Below are 17,080 nucleotides of genomic sequence, written 5' to 3' on the forward strand. Positions count from 1 at the left end.
GAAATGTGTACATGCAGTATGGAGCGGGTTAATGTGTTATGATAACTAAATGATAATGGTATTTCAGGTCTGACCTTGCACTCAGTAGTTGCTACTACCATCATAAAAACCAAAGACTAGTATAGTAATAACTACAGAGTTAATTGCATACTACTACCATCCGGGAATATCGTGCTTGTTAAACCTTCAATTAATCGCTATACTTTAACTTTTCTCTCGTATATAGTACATGCATACACCCCTTGGTTTTCATCTACTCCTCATCCTCATCCTCATCCTCCGTATCCGGGTCGACATTCAAAGAGGGCATTTCATCATCACTCTCATCATCTGCTGCTGCAGCTGCGGCCAAGGCAGATGGCTTCGCAATAGAAGACTGAGCCGGCTTCGGCGTCTGCACCGGAACCGGTCCGGCAATGGACGACGTAGGGACAGAGATAGCGGCCGTGCCGGTGAAAGTCGCCGGGGATGCTGCGTCCAGAGGAGGCTGAGTAACCGCACTTGCGGCAGCCTTTGGTTCGAACCGGGCCTTCTTGCTCTGTGAGCCGGGACTTGTCGTCGTTGCGATTGTTGGCGCCGCAGGCTGTTCGACTTCATCGGCGTAGCTGCGCTTGCTTGGTGGGGAGGGGATATCCTTCTCCACGTCCATCATATCGTCGTGTTGGAGGGTAGGGGTGGGAGTGGGCTTGAGGAACCCGGTTGATGTGGATGCGGGGACTGCGGTAATTGCCTCGTCTTCATCTTCGTCGTCATCGTCGTCTTCCATGGGCACGTAGCCGTTGGCTGTCAAGCCGGTCATCACCACGGGCATGCGCGGGCGGATGAGGCATTCCACTTCTGTTTCGGCGGGGTGGCTGCGCGCCAGGAAGGGGAGGATGCTGGTGCCGACGCCACGGCCTTGCATGGCGGGGAAGGGGTTGAGGACGCTGGCCAGCATGGCGTTCTTGTCTGAGGTCAGGATGAGGGTGCGGTCGACTTCGGCGCGGAGGGCCGGGGACAGGAACTCGGAGGGTGTGTGGGTCAGCGTGGCGGCGAGGAGCTCGGAAGCAGCGCGTGTGAGGTCGGGGAAGGACGAGGAGGAGCTGATCTGGCGGACTTGTTTCAGGCCGGGGTTCAGGAAGGAGTCGGCGTTGACGGTGGCTTGGCTGCTGGACTTGTTCTTCGACTTGGGGTCGGGCTTCTCGGTGGCTGCGTTCTGGTTGCCGGTGGGAGGGAGAAGGTCGTGGCAGCATTTGCGGATGATGAAGGCCATGGAAGACACGCTCTGCTTGGTCATGGAGGGGCCGATGCGGGTGAGCAAGGCGCAGACCAGATCGTACACGGCGGTGCGGACGTCCCGGCTGAACTGCTCCGCGCGGAAAACCCACAGCGCCTGCTCCAGAATGGTTTGTGCGATGGGGATGGCGCTGGTTTCGAGGGCGTTGACCAGATCAAGGAGGAGCTTCATGCACGCGACGTGGATGCGAGGAAGTTCGGTGAGCAGCTGCTCGCGCTCTGCGCGGCCAATCTGGGGGTTGGCTTGGATGTCGCTGCTACCGGAGGGATACACCACCATGTTCAGTCGGGATGTCAGATCCAGGATCGCTCCCACCGGGATGGTCACGGTAGAAGCAGTAGCGGTGCCGACGAATCCAGAAAGCATGCGCAAGAGCACAACCAACCGGTTGACACCGGAATTCAGACCCTGCCAGCTCTCAAGTCCCAGAGCGTCAGGGCCGTTGCCCACTTCCTGGCTGTAGTTCTGCGGTTGCGACATCTGTCGCAGGGACGGGTCGACGGATTCCCACTGTTCTACGACGGCCCTCAGGACGTAAGAAGAGGCCGCGTGCACGGAGGTAATGGTCATGCGACAGGCGCTCTTCCATTCATCGCCGCCGGTGTTCTTCGGGGCGCAGTTGTGGAGGGAGATGAACAGCTGCTGAGCAATTTCCAAGACATGTTCCGGGAACGTGGGCGACGTGGATCCGATGATGACCTGAAGGAGACTGTGGATTTGCGCGGTGAACGGACGGAAGATAGTCGGGTGTCTTGCGATGAGCTCATTGACAGCTTGGAGGACAACTTCGACGAAGGGCGTGTTCGGCTTGAGTTTCCGGACGGGCTCAGAAGATGGCTTGACGGAGATCAGATTCAGCGCAGAAGTAATGAAGCCTGGTAGAGCCGGAGTGGTGATCTCGCGAACGAGGGTTGGATATTGGTAGGTCAGGTGGAAGATGCGAGTCAAGGTGATGATGCACATTTTCTTCGTGGAAATGGGGTCGGATTTCTACGCGCAGCAATTCAGTAAGCATCTATCATGTAGTATGTCTCCCATTGAGCATCTTACAGCCAAAATGCTGATCAGCCCCCGAACAAACGGTTCGCTCGAACGTAGAATCTCCCACTGGCCAGCCTCGACCAGTGCCTTCACAAGCACCACCGCGGTCCAGCGACCTTCATACGTGCGGTCCTGAAGCAGACTTCCCAAGCGAGTGATGAGCTTATGAATCTGAATGGCATTGTCCGAGTCCGTCTTGCCCGATTTCTGGCTTTGGGGAGTTGACAGCAACTCCCCGCAATTGCTGATGGAGGATGCGAGGCATGATGCGAGATGCGGTAGTTGCTTGACAGGCACGTTGGTCAACCGGTGGTTGACGGCATGGAGGGACATGGACATGTAGGCCATCTTCACGAGGGCGAAATTGCACAAGCGACCGCGGCGAAGCAATTGAAGGGTCTGGCGCAAGATTGAGTTGATGCTCCAAACATCCAATTTTCTGGAAATTTTTGGCTTCGACGCTCGGACCACATGAAGCCTCGGGCAATAATACGAGACATTACGTACGTTACGGCGGGTCTCCCCTTAAGATGGTCTCCGCCGTCAACGGAGCCATATTATCTTGTTTCTCTGCTGCCTCAAGTGGGCATTCGTCCCTGTTATGGACGCTGCTTCTTTCTCTTCCCTCCGATTGTAATTATTGATCCCTCCGTCTCTGTCTGACCTTTCCCAATCATGACTGTAAGTGGTGGCTTCTCACTTTTCCCCCTGGGAACGTCTCAATGGGCTACCTTGTGAAAGCTTCCCCCTCAATCTGCCACCACATGCCTTCCGCTGACCGAGGCACCGATTCCCACTCATACAGGGTCGAGACTCTGATAAGGGGCATCGCTATGTTACGGCCCTGGACAATGCGCGTTGCCAGAATAAATGGGAAGAAGTTCCGGAGTTGATTCGGAAAGTCACCAAACATGCTCCGCAGAGAACATGTAATGCCAACTTGCCTTTCCCCGGAAATACTGGCCAGCCAGCAGATGGACTAATGGGGATGCCACAGGTCTCCTCGAAGTAGCCAGCGCTGAATACCAGCTGGCCTCACACCTTCAAAAGCATCCCTCCACCCCCCGCCCTTCCTCCGCCGCCGGTCTCCATGACCTGATTCCGTCACTCCTATCCACCGTCAACCGGGCAGAAGGATCGAAGCAAGAAGTTTTCCAGGCGCAGGTCTGCTTGGGATGGGTGCACTGGACTGTCAATGAGCTAGGTTTGGCAGCTGCCCGGTTTCCTCAAGACTTTGTAGAGGCCGTGAGTGAGCTCGAGCAGGCAGGGGAAGAGCTCTCGCCATGGACCAAGACATGCCTCGTCAAGGCGTGCTATCTCAAGGGTGCGTTTGCTCCACAGTGAAGATTTGGGGATGTGCGTCTGCTAATCTATGATAGGTTCTGCACAGCGCATGACCTCCGACCCCGAAGGCGCCCTGGAGACCCTTCATTCGCTTACGCCATGGGTGAACAGTCAGCTCCAATCCCCTACAAACAGCGCCCAATTTCTCTACTGGTCTGAGAAACTATTGGGCCAAGGCGCCTCCCTGGCATGCGAGGAAGCCAGCAGAGACCTTGCCGCTGCTAATGCTCAAACGATAGCCACGACGCTAGGCTTCTTCAGACTGTGGGCATCTCATCCTTCAGTCAAGCAAATGACCTTGCCTCAAGGCATGCTTATGGACGGCACTACCGAGCCTGTTTCGAAATCACCGACCTGGAAATCGTACTACAATCTGCTATCAAGTATTTTGCAACAGGGCCTGCCGTATTGCCCTCCTGCAAATGGACCTGAACGCCCGCAGCTCGCCAGTGAAATCCGACGCGTTGAGGGGCTTTGTGAAGCTAGCATTCTGCGCGAGACGAAATTCCCTACGGCTGATTCGAGCAACCCGGAAGTTGAGGCCTGGGTCGAACAAGTCATTCAGAACTGGGAGGTGCTATGCGGTGCCGGTTGGTCAGACGAAGAGCTTGGAGAGGGTGGCCAGAATGCTGTCGGCAGGAATGTCCTTGATGTAAGTTCCAAGTTGAGGGACTGACGATGGAAAGCAACTTGCTGATAGTCATAGATTCTTTACCGCGCTGCTACCAAGACATACCACTCACACTTGATTTTGCGGCGTCTGTTCCACGTGCATTGTGCACTCGCGGACTATGACCTCGCTCTGAGAGCGCTCGATTCATATATCGAAATTGTCACAAGTGCCAAAGAGCGGGCGGCAAAAGGAGCTGAGTCGGGAGATCTGGAAAATGACGGGATCCTTTTGCGCACCGTGTCGGAGGGTGTTACGATGCTGAGTTGCTTCGGCTCGGAAAAAGAGGCCGAGAAAGCAAAGGATCTCACATCTCTCCTGAAGGAGTTTACCGAGAAGCATGTACAGGATGATGAAGACCAAGGCATGACTCTCATTGTGCCTGAAACTAGCTCAACCCGCTCCCAGGCAGTCCCCCCATCCGACATCGCTGCAGCTTACAGAGGAATCGGCATCGGGCTTGCTAACTGGGCTTATTGGACTCCCGTGAATGAAGATCGCGACGACATCCGGGCAGAAGCTATTGACTACCTGGAGAGAAGCCTGGCCCCGGAGCTTGAAGACGAATCTAACTGCTCCTCTCTATATACCCTGGCTGTTCTTCTAGCAGAGAATCGTGATCTAGATGGTGCCATTGACTACGTCAAGTCGGCGTTGACATCCGATGCACAGCACAAAACAGGTCAAGCCGATTTTGCTCGAGAAAGAGATCTGGTGCCCCTGTGGCATCTCCTTGCTCTTCTTCTCAGCGCGAAGCAGGACTTCGACATTGCCGAACGCTCGTGTGAAGCCGCATTTGAGCAGTTCCCTGCTACGGTGACGTCCCTCGCCCATAGCGACAGACGACCGCAGAAGCAGAATCACACTGCTCAAGATCAGATCGCGGGCATCACTCATGAGCTTATCGAGAAGCTACGAGTCCGCGAGAAGGAGCGTATTATCGAGACCAGGATGACCCAGTTGGCGTTTGTTGAACTAGTTGAGGGCCCGGGAGCTGCTGTCAACCATAGCGACCAGCTCCTTAGTCTGTTCGCCACACTTTTCCACTCTCTGAACCTGGAAGATAACGAGAAGCCAAATACCAAGGCTGAGCACGAGCACGAGCACCTTGTTCCCCCAAAAAGCTCTGCTGGGACTGTGAAAAGCCTCCGCGGCAGCATCTTTGGTCGCCACAAGGGACCCCGCGCTCCTGAAAGGAGGACAGATTTTGGACAAGAGCCCAAGACAGATAACTCGACCTTTACAGATTCGGCCCCGGCAATACAGGTTACCGATGGGGAGAAGTCGGGGCTTAATGAGGGCACAGACTCACGTCAGGCCCGTAAGAGGAGCAATACCTTGAGAAAGGCAGATGCTGCTAACTCAAGCCATGTTAACGGCGATAGCGAGACTCAGGCTGGGCCTGAAGCTAGTAACCCTGTTCCAGACATGGTTGGACTAGCCGTGTCGGACGCAGCGGCCCAGCCCCAGAGCGCAAAGCAGCCATTGGGGCCTATGGCTCACAATATGAAGCACAACCAACCACCCGCTCCAGCCGGACATTCCAAGCAGCCACCGGAGCAGGATATCCGACTACCTACATCGTACGCCTTCGACACTCCCACCAGGGCGGTGACCAAGGTCCCACCTACTCAGGCCCAGAAGCATGGCCTGTGCATCCTCGTCAAGGTTTGGCTGCTTATTGCTGGGCTCTATCGCCGGGCATCGTCTTTCGAGGATGCTCACGAGGCATGTGAGGAAGCAGCTAAACAGGTAACGCGCTTCGAAGCTCTTGTGGCCTCACAAGAGACCTCCGCTAGAGCGTTTAGGGAGCGTGGCTGGGGCGTCCCCAAGAGCACTGATGAACTATGGGCAGACGTTTATGCCGAGCGCGGTCTCCAGTCTATCGACCAGACTCGCCCGCATGAAGCGATGGAGCACTTTGAGACGGCGCTTCTCCATTATGCGGATCATCCGAAGGCAACTATTGGTTTGTCAAATCTACTCCTCGACGTCTGGGAAGAGAAGATGCCTTTGCAGCCTCCCAAGCCCCGGCTTGATGCCGGTGTATCGACGCTGTCGCTGTTCCCGAGCAATTCTAGCAAACCATCATCCGAAGACGACGCGAAGCAGTCAAGTCGAGCGCAAAAGCCGCAGGCTAAGACCGTTCCGGATTCAGACGATGAAGAGCCCCGACTCCTGAACCGCATCGCGGCCCGCGAACGTGCCTTTGGGCTGTTGTCCGGGTTGACCAAGAGTGGCAGTGCGTGGGACAACTCCGAGGCGTGGTATGCACTCTCCCGCGCGTACGAGGCGGAGAGTCAGATTCAAAAGTTGAGAGATGTTCTGTGGTGGTGTGTCGAGCTCGAAGACCGCCGACCCATTCGACACTGGTCCAACATCGGCTCTGGTATATACGTTCTCTGATTATTGTATCTACATCGTCAAGGGAGCTGTTTTGTGGCATTTGATTTGGCATTTGGTTGCTGTGATACCTCGGTGATATCCTCATGTGCATAATTAGACTACGGACTACTGTATAGAACTGGCAGGTCAATGGGGATACTAATTGTGACAATCGCGATAGTTCAAACGGAAAGTAGGACATCTTTATTTATTTACACATCTTCGAACATGGTCTGATTTCTAGGCCAACGCTCTACCGAAATCTACCGGGGTGCCGCAACGGGAGTCCAGGCGGAGTACTTGGGGCGGGTACTGCACTCGTTAGCTTTCGATTTTTGATACTGGCAATCACAAGGAAACTCACGTAGAGTAGGTCTTGAAAGCAGCACGGCTGAGGGTCAGGTTGGGCCTGTGCTCAGGCAGCTCCCAGCTGCGGACACCGGTCTGCATGATCTTGTCGGCAGTGGGGGGAGCATCCACCATGTAAGAGATCCAGGCGTGCCTAGCAAAGTTAGCACGTCGCATCTGGCAATCAATTGCGAGAAGCTCACCAGCCAGGCTCAAGCTGCGAGGGGTCGTATTCCTTCTCCTTGTAGTCGACCCAGCGGGTACGGACTGCGCAGGTCAGCAACAATCATTTACCCAGAAATAGCATCACCCACGAGGAAGCTCCTCCTCCATGTTCTCGAAGTACTTGTTGCCGTAGCGGTCAACACCGATCAAGGTACCGGCCTTGGTATCACCTAGAATCGCATGGCGTTAGTCTAACTGCCATAACCACCTGCCAGCAATCCACTCACCAATGTACTATTGCAGCAAATAGCACGTCTCGTCAGTATCCATTTCACTCCTTCATAAGCTTCTTCACTCCCAGCATTCGACAGCATACCTGCATTTGGTGGCCATATTCCTGTGAGGGGATACAGTTAGCAACTCGTCCGTGATGCCCCCGGAAGAACCGTAAAAGATCTCACCTTGAAACCAATCCGTCTCAGATTGCGCAGCGTCCGAAGAATGGTCGACATCTTGTGTGCAGAGCAGCGAAAGGGGCAGCAATGGCAAGAACTGAGAACAGGTCGGGTTCGACTTCGACTCTTGCGTCGCTCGCTTTCCGCCCGGAGGTCGAAGCCGCCCCGATCCGGTCTAGCGCGGATCGCTGTTTGCCGGGTTTGCAGCATCCGCTCGTCCTTCGATCTCAATATTTCTCGACTTTCTCTAATAGCACTCCGGCAATTACATTTGATTCCTTGTGGGTCTTCTGCTACTACGCGCTCAGCTACTAGGGAGGGATCATGTTCGGACGAATTGGGGGTAACACCCTGCGATGTGCAGCGCGCAGACCAGCTGCCCGCAGAGTCCTACTATACGAGCGCAAATTCTCGGCCAACACCTGCCATGCCAGCTCCAGCTCGCCTGCGTCCTCTGTTGCGTCGCCGTTAGGGAGTATCACGACCGAGTTGGATCGGATCTCGCCGTGCTTCGAGGTGCCGGCGTCGCGGATCACGATTCTCGACTCTCCGGCTAACTTCTACAACACGCTCAAGGTACGGGGATATCTCGGACTTAGTGTCATGGATTGCAACTAATCCTACCATGTGCCAAACTATAGGACAAGATAAAAAAGGCTCGCAAGCGTATCTACCTCTCAACGTTATACATCGGCAAGACGGAACATGACCTGATCGACACGTTGGACCAGGCTCTCGGGGCCAACCCCGAGCTCAAGGTCTCCATCCTCACGGATGCTCTACGAGGAACGCGCGAAACGCCCAATCCTTCATGTGCATCGCTGCTGGCTACTCTGGTTGAAAAATACGGTGCGGATAGAGTGGAAATCCGCATGTTCCACACCCCCAACCTGACCGGGTTGAAGAAGAAATGGGTGCCTCGTCGGATCAACGAGGGCTGGGGTCTCCAGCACATGAAGCTGTACGGCTTTGACGAGGAGATCATCCTGTCAGGGTATGTGCGACGCTCCCGGATTACTATATAGACACTGACAGCAACCCAGAGCCAATCTCTCTAGCGAATACTTCACGAGTCGCATAGACCGGTATCACGTCTTCCATTCCAAGGAACTGACCGACTACTACGCCGGCATCCACAATGCAGTATGCAGTCTCAGCTTCCAAGTCCTCCCCGACTCTCAAAACGCCGCTGGCTACCTCCTCAACTGGCCCGTATCGAACGGCGCACCTTCACCTCTCGACCAACCCGAGGACTTTATCGCCTACTCATCCACCGTCCTGAACCCGCTCATCCAGCCCTCAAAGAACCAGTCCACCCTGCCCCCCAAATCCCCCGACCAGACCTACATCTACCCCGTCGCGCAATTCACCTCTCTCTTTAAACCCAACGACACCTCGACCGAATTCCCCGCCGTGACCACCATCCTCCGTCTCCTATCTACCTCGCCCGCTTTCTCCGGCGCCCGCTGGCTCTTCACAGCTGGCTACTTCAACATCCACCCCGTCCTCTCCTCCCTCCTCATCGCCAGCACCTCTACCTCTCACACCGACTCCACCACCCGGGGCACCGTCCTAACTGCCTCCCCCTGGGCCAACGGCTTCTACGGCTCCCCCGGTATCTCCGGCATGCTGCCGGCCGCATACACGCACCTGTCCGCGCGGTTCCTCGACCGCGTCGCCGACGCCCAGCGCACTAACTCCATCCAGCTGAAAGAATGGCGCCGCGGCACTGTCGGCCAGCCCGGTGGCTGGACCTACCATGCCAAGGGCCTCTGGATCACCCTCCCTAAGGAGGAACACCCCAGTCTGACCTTCGTGGGGAGCAGTAACTACACGAAACGCAGCTACAGTCTGGATCTGGAGGTTGGGGCGCTCGTCGTCACGGGTGATGCGGAGCTAAAGCGCAAGTTGGGCGCTGAGACAGAGCGGCTGCAGGAGGATGCGAAGGCCATTTCGCGGGAGGATTTGAGGAGAACGGAGAGAAGGGTGAGTTGGAGGGTTAGGTTGGCGATGTGGATCGTCGAGAAGGTGGGTGGAGCGTTATAGTTAGTATTCTATCTTTGTTGGTTATGTATGATATGATGTATTTGATAAATAGATAGATAGATAGTATACCCCGTGTATAATTATATCGAATGTACAGTATGGGACAGACTACATCAGGCAATTCAATAGTACTAAGGGTCAAGTAGTATGAACACCGAAACTTTTATATGATAGTTAAATAGTAGATAGTCTATCACCAGGCAAGCAATGCAATTCATCTCACGCACACATGCACACCCTAACGCCAATCCCGCATTTTTATTCCCACCAAATGATAGATAAATTGGTATCGTTGCAATCATTCAAGCATACCCATCACTCACATCCCACTCTCTCACTCAGAGGGAACCCACTACGCCCTCCCCGACACCTTCCCAGGAACCCTAGCAGGGCCCAATCCCTGCCGAACCTCATCCAGCATGCGAATGCCAATCGCCTCATTACCGTTCTTTCCGCGCTTTGCCTTCGCGCCCTTCCGCTTAGCCTGGGCACTTGTCTTGTCGTCCCACCCAGCGAGGAAGTCATCCATGATGTTGTTGAAGTTGTGGGAAGGACGGACAGCCTCGCCGTTCGCATCAACGAGACTCGGTGCTTGAGACGAGGCAGTCGAAATGCCCGACACGGCACTCATACCGGTCATGCCGGTCATTCCACTGACCATGGACATGTTGTCGTCGAACTCGTCCTCCTCGTCGAGGGAGTAGAGGGCCTCGACGCGCTCGAAGCGGTCATCGAGGAGACGGTGGCCCTCTGTACGGGCAAGGGCGGACGAAGTCATGGAGTAGGCGGAGGGGTTAGTGAGGGCACCCTTGCGCTTCTTGCGGCGGATGGGGGTTCCTCCGACGGTGAAGACGGTCGAGGCGAGGATGCTGCCTTGCTGGGAGGGGACGACACTGGGAGGAGCGGCGGGGGCTGCTTTGCCGGACTTGGCGTCTTTCTTGAACTTGGCGAATTCGCGCATCCAGCCTTGGTCTTCGGGGTGCATGTCGGGGGCGGGTTCGTTGTGTTCGGGGAGCTCGCCGGGCTGGTCCTCCTGCTCGGAGTCTTGGTAGCGGGCCTTTGCAGCTGTGGTGTCCATCTGCACGGGGGCCTTTTCTGTCGCATCGGACTCCCATCCATCGTCTTCTTCTTCGACGTCGTCGAAGAGAGTATCTTCCCAATCACCCGGGTCCATTTCCTCTGCCCGCGTAGTCAACTGACCAAAGACATCCTCCTCATCGTCCTCGTCCACGAACTCCTCGTCCTCGAGCGCTTCCAGGGCCTCACGCAACCGCGGGTCCATGTCCGGCTGGAATCCCGCAATGGCATCGGGCACGTTCTGCTGGTCCTGGTAGGTGGGTTTGCGCACGTAGGAAGACGCCGTCGAGCGCATGTCGTAGCTGTACATGCTTTCGGTGCCACCGAACTCGCTCCGTCCGTCATCCAACGAGACCTGTTTCAAAGCATCCTCCAACTTCAGTCCTTTGCCCTTGTCCTTGCCCTTCGTCTTGGCCTCGACAAAGTAAGCGTCGCCGGCGCCGGTGCCCAGCTCGCGCAAGTGCTGCATGTAGTCATATTGCGAGTCGTCGTAGTAAATGCCGTAGTTGGCGGCTTCACCTTCGTTTTTGCGCGCGGCTGTCCCGAAGGTTTGGTTTAGTTCGGCGAGACTTTGGCCGCGGTGCTTGGAGGCGGAGGAAGAGTCGCTTGGGGCGTTTTTGGGGGGGCCGTAGACGGGGTGCAGGACGCGGTCGTCGGCGGAGGGGTCGTGAATGAGAGGGTCATGTTGGGAACGGTGGAAGAGTTGGTAGGTAGTTGCTTGTTTCTTGTCGCTGTGGGTTGGGTGGGTTAGTTGGGTACATAGATTGATTGTATGGGGGGTATGGAGGGACAACGTACATCCACTGCTTCCGGGGAGGCATTTTGGGCGGTAACCGGTAATCCGGGAGAGATACTCAGGGAAAAAGAGAGGAGGGAGGGGATATAGTTGTGATGGTGAGAATGAAGCTCAAAGATGAAGATTAAATGTTGGACTGAATTTCGGCAGAAAAATCGCGGTCGTGGGATGGTCACGTGCCGCTTATCGCGAAGGGTCCTCACCACCACCTCTGATGATGCCGTTGTATTTTAGTGCATTTAGAGTGATTTCAATATTAGTTGCATTCTTCTATATCGAAATTCTCCCTACTTTCTATCCAAAACAAATCGTGCAGTCTCTTGGACGAACGCAGAAAGTGCTGAGTCAGCCTTATCTTATCCGCGCGGGGTTCGACGAAAATTGCCCGATTGGGTTTTTATCAAACCTTTCTTAATAATCTTCTTTCACTTCTTCTCTTCTTCAACTTCCACCATCCCTGGTGTCTCTCCCTCTCAGTCATCCCCAGGTACAGAGACAACCGTCACCATGGTGCTTGCTAAATCCAAAAACTCCGTCGGGCTGGGCAACAGCCTGATGAACGACCGTTTCGGCAAAGGCAAGGCCTCCAATTTGAAAAAGGCCTCGCACAATGCCGGTATTGCCCGCAAGAACGAAAAGGGCGAGACCTACATCACCAACGCTCCCACCGAAGCCGCCTGGGTGAAGATGCGCAGTATCACCGAGCAGGCCGCCCTCGATGAGTTCCTCAGTACCGCCGAACTGGCCGGCACCGATTTCACCGCCGAGAAGATGAACAACGTCAAGATCATCCACACCGATCAGAAGAACCCCTACCTGCTGTCCGCTGCCGAAGAGAAGTCCGCCGTGAAGAAGCACAAGCAGAACAAGAACCGTTTAACCGTTCCCCGTCGGCCCAAGTGGGACCAGTCCACCACCCGCCAGCAACTGGAGTTGATGGAGCGCGAGAGTTTCCTGAACTGGCGTCGTGGACTGGCCGAGTTGCAGGAGAACCAGGATCTGTTGATGACTCCTTTCGAACGCAACTTGGAGGTCTGGCGCCAGCTGTGGCGTGTCATCGAACGTTCCGACTTGGTGGTCCAGATTGTCGACGCCCGTAACCCGCTGCTCTACCGCTCCGAGGATCTGGAATGCTACGTCAAGGAGATTGACCCTAAGAAGCAGAACCTGCTGCTTGTTAACAAGGCCGACATGTTGACTGAAGCCCAGCGTGCCATGTGGGCTGACCACTTTGAGCGCCAGAACATCAGCTTCCGTTTCTTCTCCGCCCATCTGGCCAAGGAGCGCAACGAACGCCTCCAGCAGGACCTCGACTCGGAGGACGAAAGCGAAGAGGACATTCCCGAGGAGGAGCAGTTGGCTGAAGGTGCCAAGTCTCTGGACATTAAGGACGGCGAAGAACCTCAGGAAGAGCACGACGGTGGTCTTGAACTCAACCCCAGCGCCAGCTCCAGCTCTTCCCGACGCACAGAGATTCTCAACGTCGAAGAACTCGAAGAGCTCTTCCTCTCCAACACCCCCGACACTCTTCCCGACAACGACACGCCCGAGGGCCAAGTCAAGAAGAAGACGACCATCGGTCTGGTCGGATACCCCAACGTCGGTAAATCCAGCACGATCAACGCACTGCTCGGTGCCAAGAAGGTCTCCGTTTCCGCCACCCCCGGTAAGACCAAGCACTTCCAGACTCTCTACCTGTCTCCCGAGATTATGCTCTGCGATTGTCCCGGTCTCGTGTTCCCCAACTTCGCCACCACCAAGGCCGAGCTCGTCGTCAACGGTGTCCTCCCCATCGACCAGCAGCGCGAGTTCACCGGCCCCGCTGCCCTCGTCGCCCAGCGCATTCCTAAGCACTTTGTCGAGAACGTCTATGGCGTGAAGATCAACACCCGCCCCATCGAAGAAGGAGGAACTGGTATTCCCACGTCCCACGAACTTCTCCGCGCCTACGCCCGCGCCCGCGGTTTCGCCACCACTGGTCAGGGTCAGCCCGACGAGTCTCGCGCCGCCCGCTACATCCTCAAGGACTACGTCAACGGCAAGCTCCTCTTCTGTCACCCGCCGCCTGTGCCCGAAGGCAACGACCCCATCGACCCCATTGAATTCAACAAAGACCTCTACGACATGGCCCACCTGCCGGCCCGGCGACAAGCCCAACTCGCCAAACTGCTCCAGAACGAGGAAGTCACGGACCCGGAGCTGCTCGCCTTGATCAAGCCGGTTGAGAAGGGTGCGCGGTCCCGCAACCTCGACACGGGCTTCTTCGGCCCGGGTTCCAAGGGCTCTACGGGCCGTCTCACCCTTCCTTTCAATGCCCAGTACACGGACCAAGGCCAGGAAATGCGCAAGCATTTGACAGGTCGTAAGGAGCGCATGATGGTCGCTCTGGAGCGGGGAGTGGACGTCTCGGAGGTGAAGAGTGGTTCGTCAAAGAAGCATTTCAAGGCGAATAAGCGGCGGGCTAAGAAGGTGCGCAAGAACGCGATGGATGAGGATTATTAGCAGCTGCTCGCGGGCGAGTCTATATCCAGGTTTTCTTTTTTTTGTTCGTTAGATAAGGTTTGGATGGGAAAAGTTAGGTTTCATTACACGATGACTATGGGATTAGGCATGGCGTACTTAAACATGAGTTGGTAGTACGTGGACAGGTGAGGGATAGAGGGAAGGAGGGAGGTGATGACGTTTCGTTATATCCATTGATGTTATTTAGAGCAGTCCTAATTATCAGGACGGTGCATGATGAATATGATTCATGAGACTTTGCATGCAAATCTTCAAACAATACTAATCATCCTATACCAACCAACAATAAACCACCCAAATACTATACTCAACAACCTCTCACAACCGACTCTTCCCCCCAGCAGCAACACTAACCCCCAACAACCTCTCCGCCTCCTCAGCCTGCCACTTCAACTTCCTCCTCACCTCCTCCTTCCTACTCTTATTCTCCCTCCTGCCCATCTGCAACAAATGCACCTCATCCGGTCCATCCGCAATCCTCAACGTCCTCACCCACGCCCACATATACGCCAAGGGCGTATCCTGACAAACGCCCATAGCGCCATACGCCTGCACCGCACGATCAATAACCCCACACGCCATCGTCGGAACCATAACCTTAGCCTGAGCAATCTCCTTCAACGCGCTCTTCGCATCCCCCTGATCAATCTTAATCGCCGCATTCAACACAATCAACCGCGCCGCATCAATCTCAATCCGCGACTTAGCAACCCACTCCAGAATCACCCCGTGCGAAGACAGATTCTGCCCGAACGGCTTCTTCCGCTCGTCGTTGATCCGCGCAATCATCCACTCCAGGGCCTTCTCAGCCGCCCCGATGGTCCGCATCGCGTGGTGGATACGTCCGGGTCCCAGTCGACCCTGGATGATTTCGAAGCCGCGGCCTTCGCCCAGAACGATGTTGGACGCCGGCACCCGCACGTTCTTGAATGTGATGTGTCCGTGCCCGTGCGGGGCATCGTCGTACCCGTACACGGTTAGCATCCGGTGCACCGTGATGCCCGGAGTATTGTGCGCCGGCACCAGGATCACGGATTGTTGTTTGTACGGGTCTGGGTTCGTAGGGTCCGTCTTGCCCATTACGAGGTAGACGGCGCATCGCGGGTCGCCTGCGCCAGAGGACCACCATTTCTGTTACCAGCGTTAGCATATATACCCTTTCTCCAATATACATATATAAAGTAGAAGAGAAACATACAGAACCATTAAGCACCCACTCATCCCCCTCCCTCCTAATCTCCAACTGAATATTAGTAGCATCACTACTGGCGACCTCCGGCTCCGTCATGAGGAACGCAGACCGGATCTTCCCCTCAAGGAGAGGCTCCAACCACTCCTTCTTCTGCTGCGCGTTACCATACTTGGCCAACACTTCCATGTTACCCGTGTCCGGGGCGGCGTTGTTCGTCGCCTCCGACGCAATTGTGCTCTTGCCCAGGTACTCTGCCATCAGCCCGTACTCGAGGTTGCTGAACCCGGCTCCCTGCGAGAAGTGGTTCTTGGGTAGGAACATGTTCCACAGGCCTTGTTCGCGCGCCTTCTGTTTCAGCGTTTCCATGATCGCTGGGTAGGTCGACCAGCGCTGGGCGCCGGTGCCGAGTTGCGCGCGGAAGATGGGTTCCGAGGGGATGCATTCTTTTTCGACGAATTGTTCGACCTATTACTTTATTAGTTGTTTTGTTGGGGGGTGGTGGTGGGGGGATGTAGCTGTGGGAAGGGAGGTATAGGGAGTATAGGTAGGTACCTACCTGGTCGAGGGTACGCTTGGCCCGGTCGCTGACGAAGGGTTGGGCGATGACGGGGATGCGGGTGGAGGCGGACATGATTGATTACTACTTTTGTGGATACTAGACTGGACTTGATTGGAAGTAGGATGATAAGATATGATAGGAAGAAAAAGAATGGAAGTGAAATAGGGAGGATGGGATTATAAGCTGAAGCAAGTAATGCGGAGAACTGAGGTTGCGGAGAAGCAGCCGACCGAACCTCGGCTGATCGGCCGATGAGTCAGCAGCAGCATATTCACGCATTGCATTCATTAACCATCCATAGTTATCAATATGAAAGAATTATCAATCAACCGATTGATTGATTGATTGATGTGACAATAAAGCAGTAAGAAGTAAAGCGTAAGAAGAAGAGGAAGAAAAGCATAAAGCGTGGCCGAATCCCATATCGAGCCTTGATTTTCTCATAAACCCAATCAATCCAAACCGAACCAACAAACACCACAACCGACCCAGAGCAAACCAATGCAGATTAAGAAAAACAACAGAAGCAATGAATCACCCCGGTTACTGGATCATCATGCAATCGAAGTACTGCGACCGGCGCAAACACCGACAGATGTATCCCTTTTTACCCGGAGACGATTTGATAAATCATGCCTCGGTGTTTTCTTTCTGGGCCGACGACTGCTGTTCGAAATTCTTCTTGCCGAGCTTGGCGAACAGGGATTGGGGTTTGCCGGCACTACACACAGTTTATTAGTATCATCTTCAATCTGTAATCTATAGGAAGTAGGGAGCATACTTCTTAAACCGCTTGCCCTTCAGATCGCTCAACTTCTTGGAGCACGGACTCATGATATCATCCGAGGGAGAGACGTAGCTTGCTTGGTTCCTTTACGACAGTCAACATCCGTAAACACATGCATATCTGGTGATTGATACTCACTTATCGCCATTCTCCAGCTTGCCCTGCAACACCTGACGATGATATTCCATCGAGTTGATCTTGGCGGGGGCGGCCTTGAGCTCGTTCAACTTCTCGGTGTCTTGAGCGAGGTGGGTGTTGGTGCGGTCGGTGAGGGGGTGGGAGTCCATTTTGATTGTTTCTTTTTGATTTCAGAATATCTTTCTGATGAGAGAGGTATCTGGTTCTTGAAATGAGAAACAAGTAGTCTTGTAGCAGCAGAGATGTGGAGGAAGAGTCAGTGGAAGGCAGTGGGAGGG

The 17,080-nt window shown here is 54.9% G+C and overlaps 8 protein-coding genes across 8 annotated transcripts; 3 read left to right on the forward strand and 5 right to left on the reverse strand.

Moving 5' to 3' along the window:
• Positions 1-253: 253 nt before the first annotated feature.
• AtWU_10207 (rRNA processing/ribosome biogenesis-domain-containing protein) lies at positions 254-2,665 on the reverse strand (the record flags this gene model as incomplete). Its single annotated transcript, XM_035505312.1, has 2 exons — positions 254-2,266; positions 2,327-2,665. The coding sequence occupies 2 exons, from the start codon at positions 2,663-2,665 to the stop codon at positions 254-256; spliced, it is 2,352 nt and encodes a 783-aa protein (XP_035361205.1).
• A 327-nt stretch (positions 2,666-2,992) lies between these two features.
• On the forward strand, positions 2,993-6,737 carry AtWU_10208 (putative filamentation protein (Rhf1); the record flags this gene model as incomplete). The annotated part of the gene is made up of 5 exons (XM_035505313.1): positions 2,993-2,998; positions 3,123-3,246; positions 3,315-3,641; positions 3,697-4,313; positions 4,368-6,737. 5 exons carry the CDS (start codon positions 2,993-2,995, stop codon positions 6,735-6,737), a joined length of 3,444 nt encoding a protein of 1,147 aa, XP_035361206.1.
• A 242-nt stretch (positions 6,738-6,979) lies between these two features.
• AtWU_10209 (complex I NDUFA12 subunit family protein) lies at positions 6,980-7,741 on the reverse strand (the record flags this gene model as incomplete). Its single annotated transcript, XM_035505314.1, has 7 exons — positions 6,980-7,028; positions 7,081-7,218; positions 7,268-7,331; positions 7,379-7,459; positions 7,517-7,523; positions 7,606-7,626; positions 7,691-7,741. 7 exons carry the CDS (start codon positions 7,739-7,741, stop codon positions 6,980-6,982), a joined length of 411 nt encoding a protein of 136 aa, XP_035361207.1.
• Positions 7,742-8,008: 267 nt separating this feature from the next.
• On the forward strand, positions 8,009-9,730 carry AtWU_10210 (CDP-diacylglycerol--glycerol-3-phosphate 3-phosphatidyltransferase; the record flags this gene model as incomplete). The annotated part of the gene is made up of 3 exons (XM_035505315.1): positions 8,009-8,260; positions 8,326-8,678; positions 8,728-9,730. 3 exons carry the CDS (start codon positions 8,009-8,011, stop codon positions 9,728-9,730), a joined length of 1,608 nt encoding a protein of 535 aa, XP_035361208.1.
• Positions 9,731-10,082: 352 nt separating this feature from the next.
• On the reverse strand, positions 10,083-11,628 carry AtWU_10211 (ribosome biogenesis protein LTV1; the record flags this gene model as incomplete). The annotated part of the gene is made up of 2 exons (XM_035505316.1): positions 10,083-11,538; positions 11,606-11,628. 2 exons carry the CDS (start codon positions 11,626-11,628, stop codon positions 10,083-10,085), a joined length of 1,479 nt encoding a protein of 492 aa, XP_035361209.1.
• A 482-nt stretch (positions 11,629-12,110) lies between these two features.
• Positions 12,111-14,105, forward strand: AtWU_10212 (ribosome biogenesis GTPase LSG1; the record flags this gene model as incomplete). The annotated part of the gene is made up of 1 exon (XM_035505317.1): positions 12,111-14,105. One exon carries the CDS (start codon positions 12,111-12,113, stop codon positions 14,103-14,105), a length of 1,995 nt encoding a protein of 664 aa, XP_035361210.1.
• A 339-nt stretch (positions 14,106-14,444) lies between these two features.
• On the reverse strand, positions 14,445-15,949 carry AtWU_10213 (acyl-CoA dehydrogenase family protein; the record flags this gene model as incomplete). The annotated part of the gene is made up of 3 exons (XM_035505318.1): positions 14,445-15,257; positions 15,325-15,783; positions 15,875-15,949. The coding sequence occupies 3 exons, from the start codon at positions 15,947-15,949 to the stop codon at positions 14,445-14,447; spliced, it is 1,347 nt and encodes a 448-aa protein (XP_035361211.1).
• Positions 15,950-16,507: 558 nt separating this feature from the next.
• AtWU_10214 (Spo12 family protein) lies at positions 16,508-16,951 on the reverse strand (the record flags this gene model as incomplete). Its single annotated transcript, XM_035505319.1, has 3 exons — positions 16,508-16,598; positions 16,659-16,748; positions 16,803-16,951. The coding sequence occupies 3 exons, from the start codon at positions 16,949-16,951 to the stop codon at positions 16,508-16,510; spliced, it is 330 nt and encodes a 109-aa protein (XP_035361212.1).
• Positions 16,952-17,080: the final 129 nt, after the last annotated feature.

Source organism: Aspergillus tubingensis (assembly GCF_013340325.1).
Source record: "Aspergillus tubingensis WU-2223L DNA, scaffold_12, whole genome shotgun sequence".
NCBI classification, from domain to species: domain Eukaryota; kingdom Fungi; phylum Ascomycota; class Eurotiomycetes; order Eurotiales; family Aspergillaceae; genus Aspergillus; species Aspergillus tubingensis.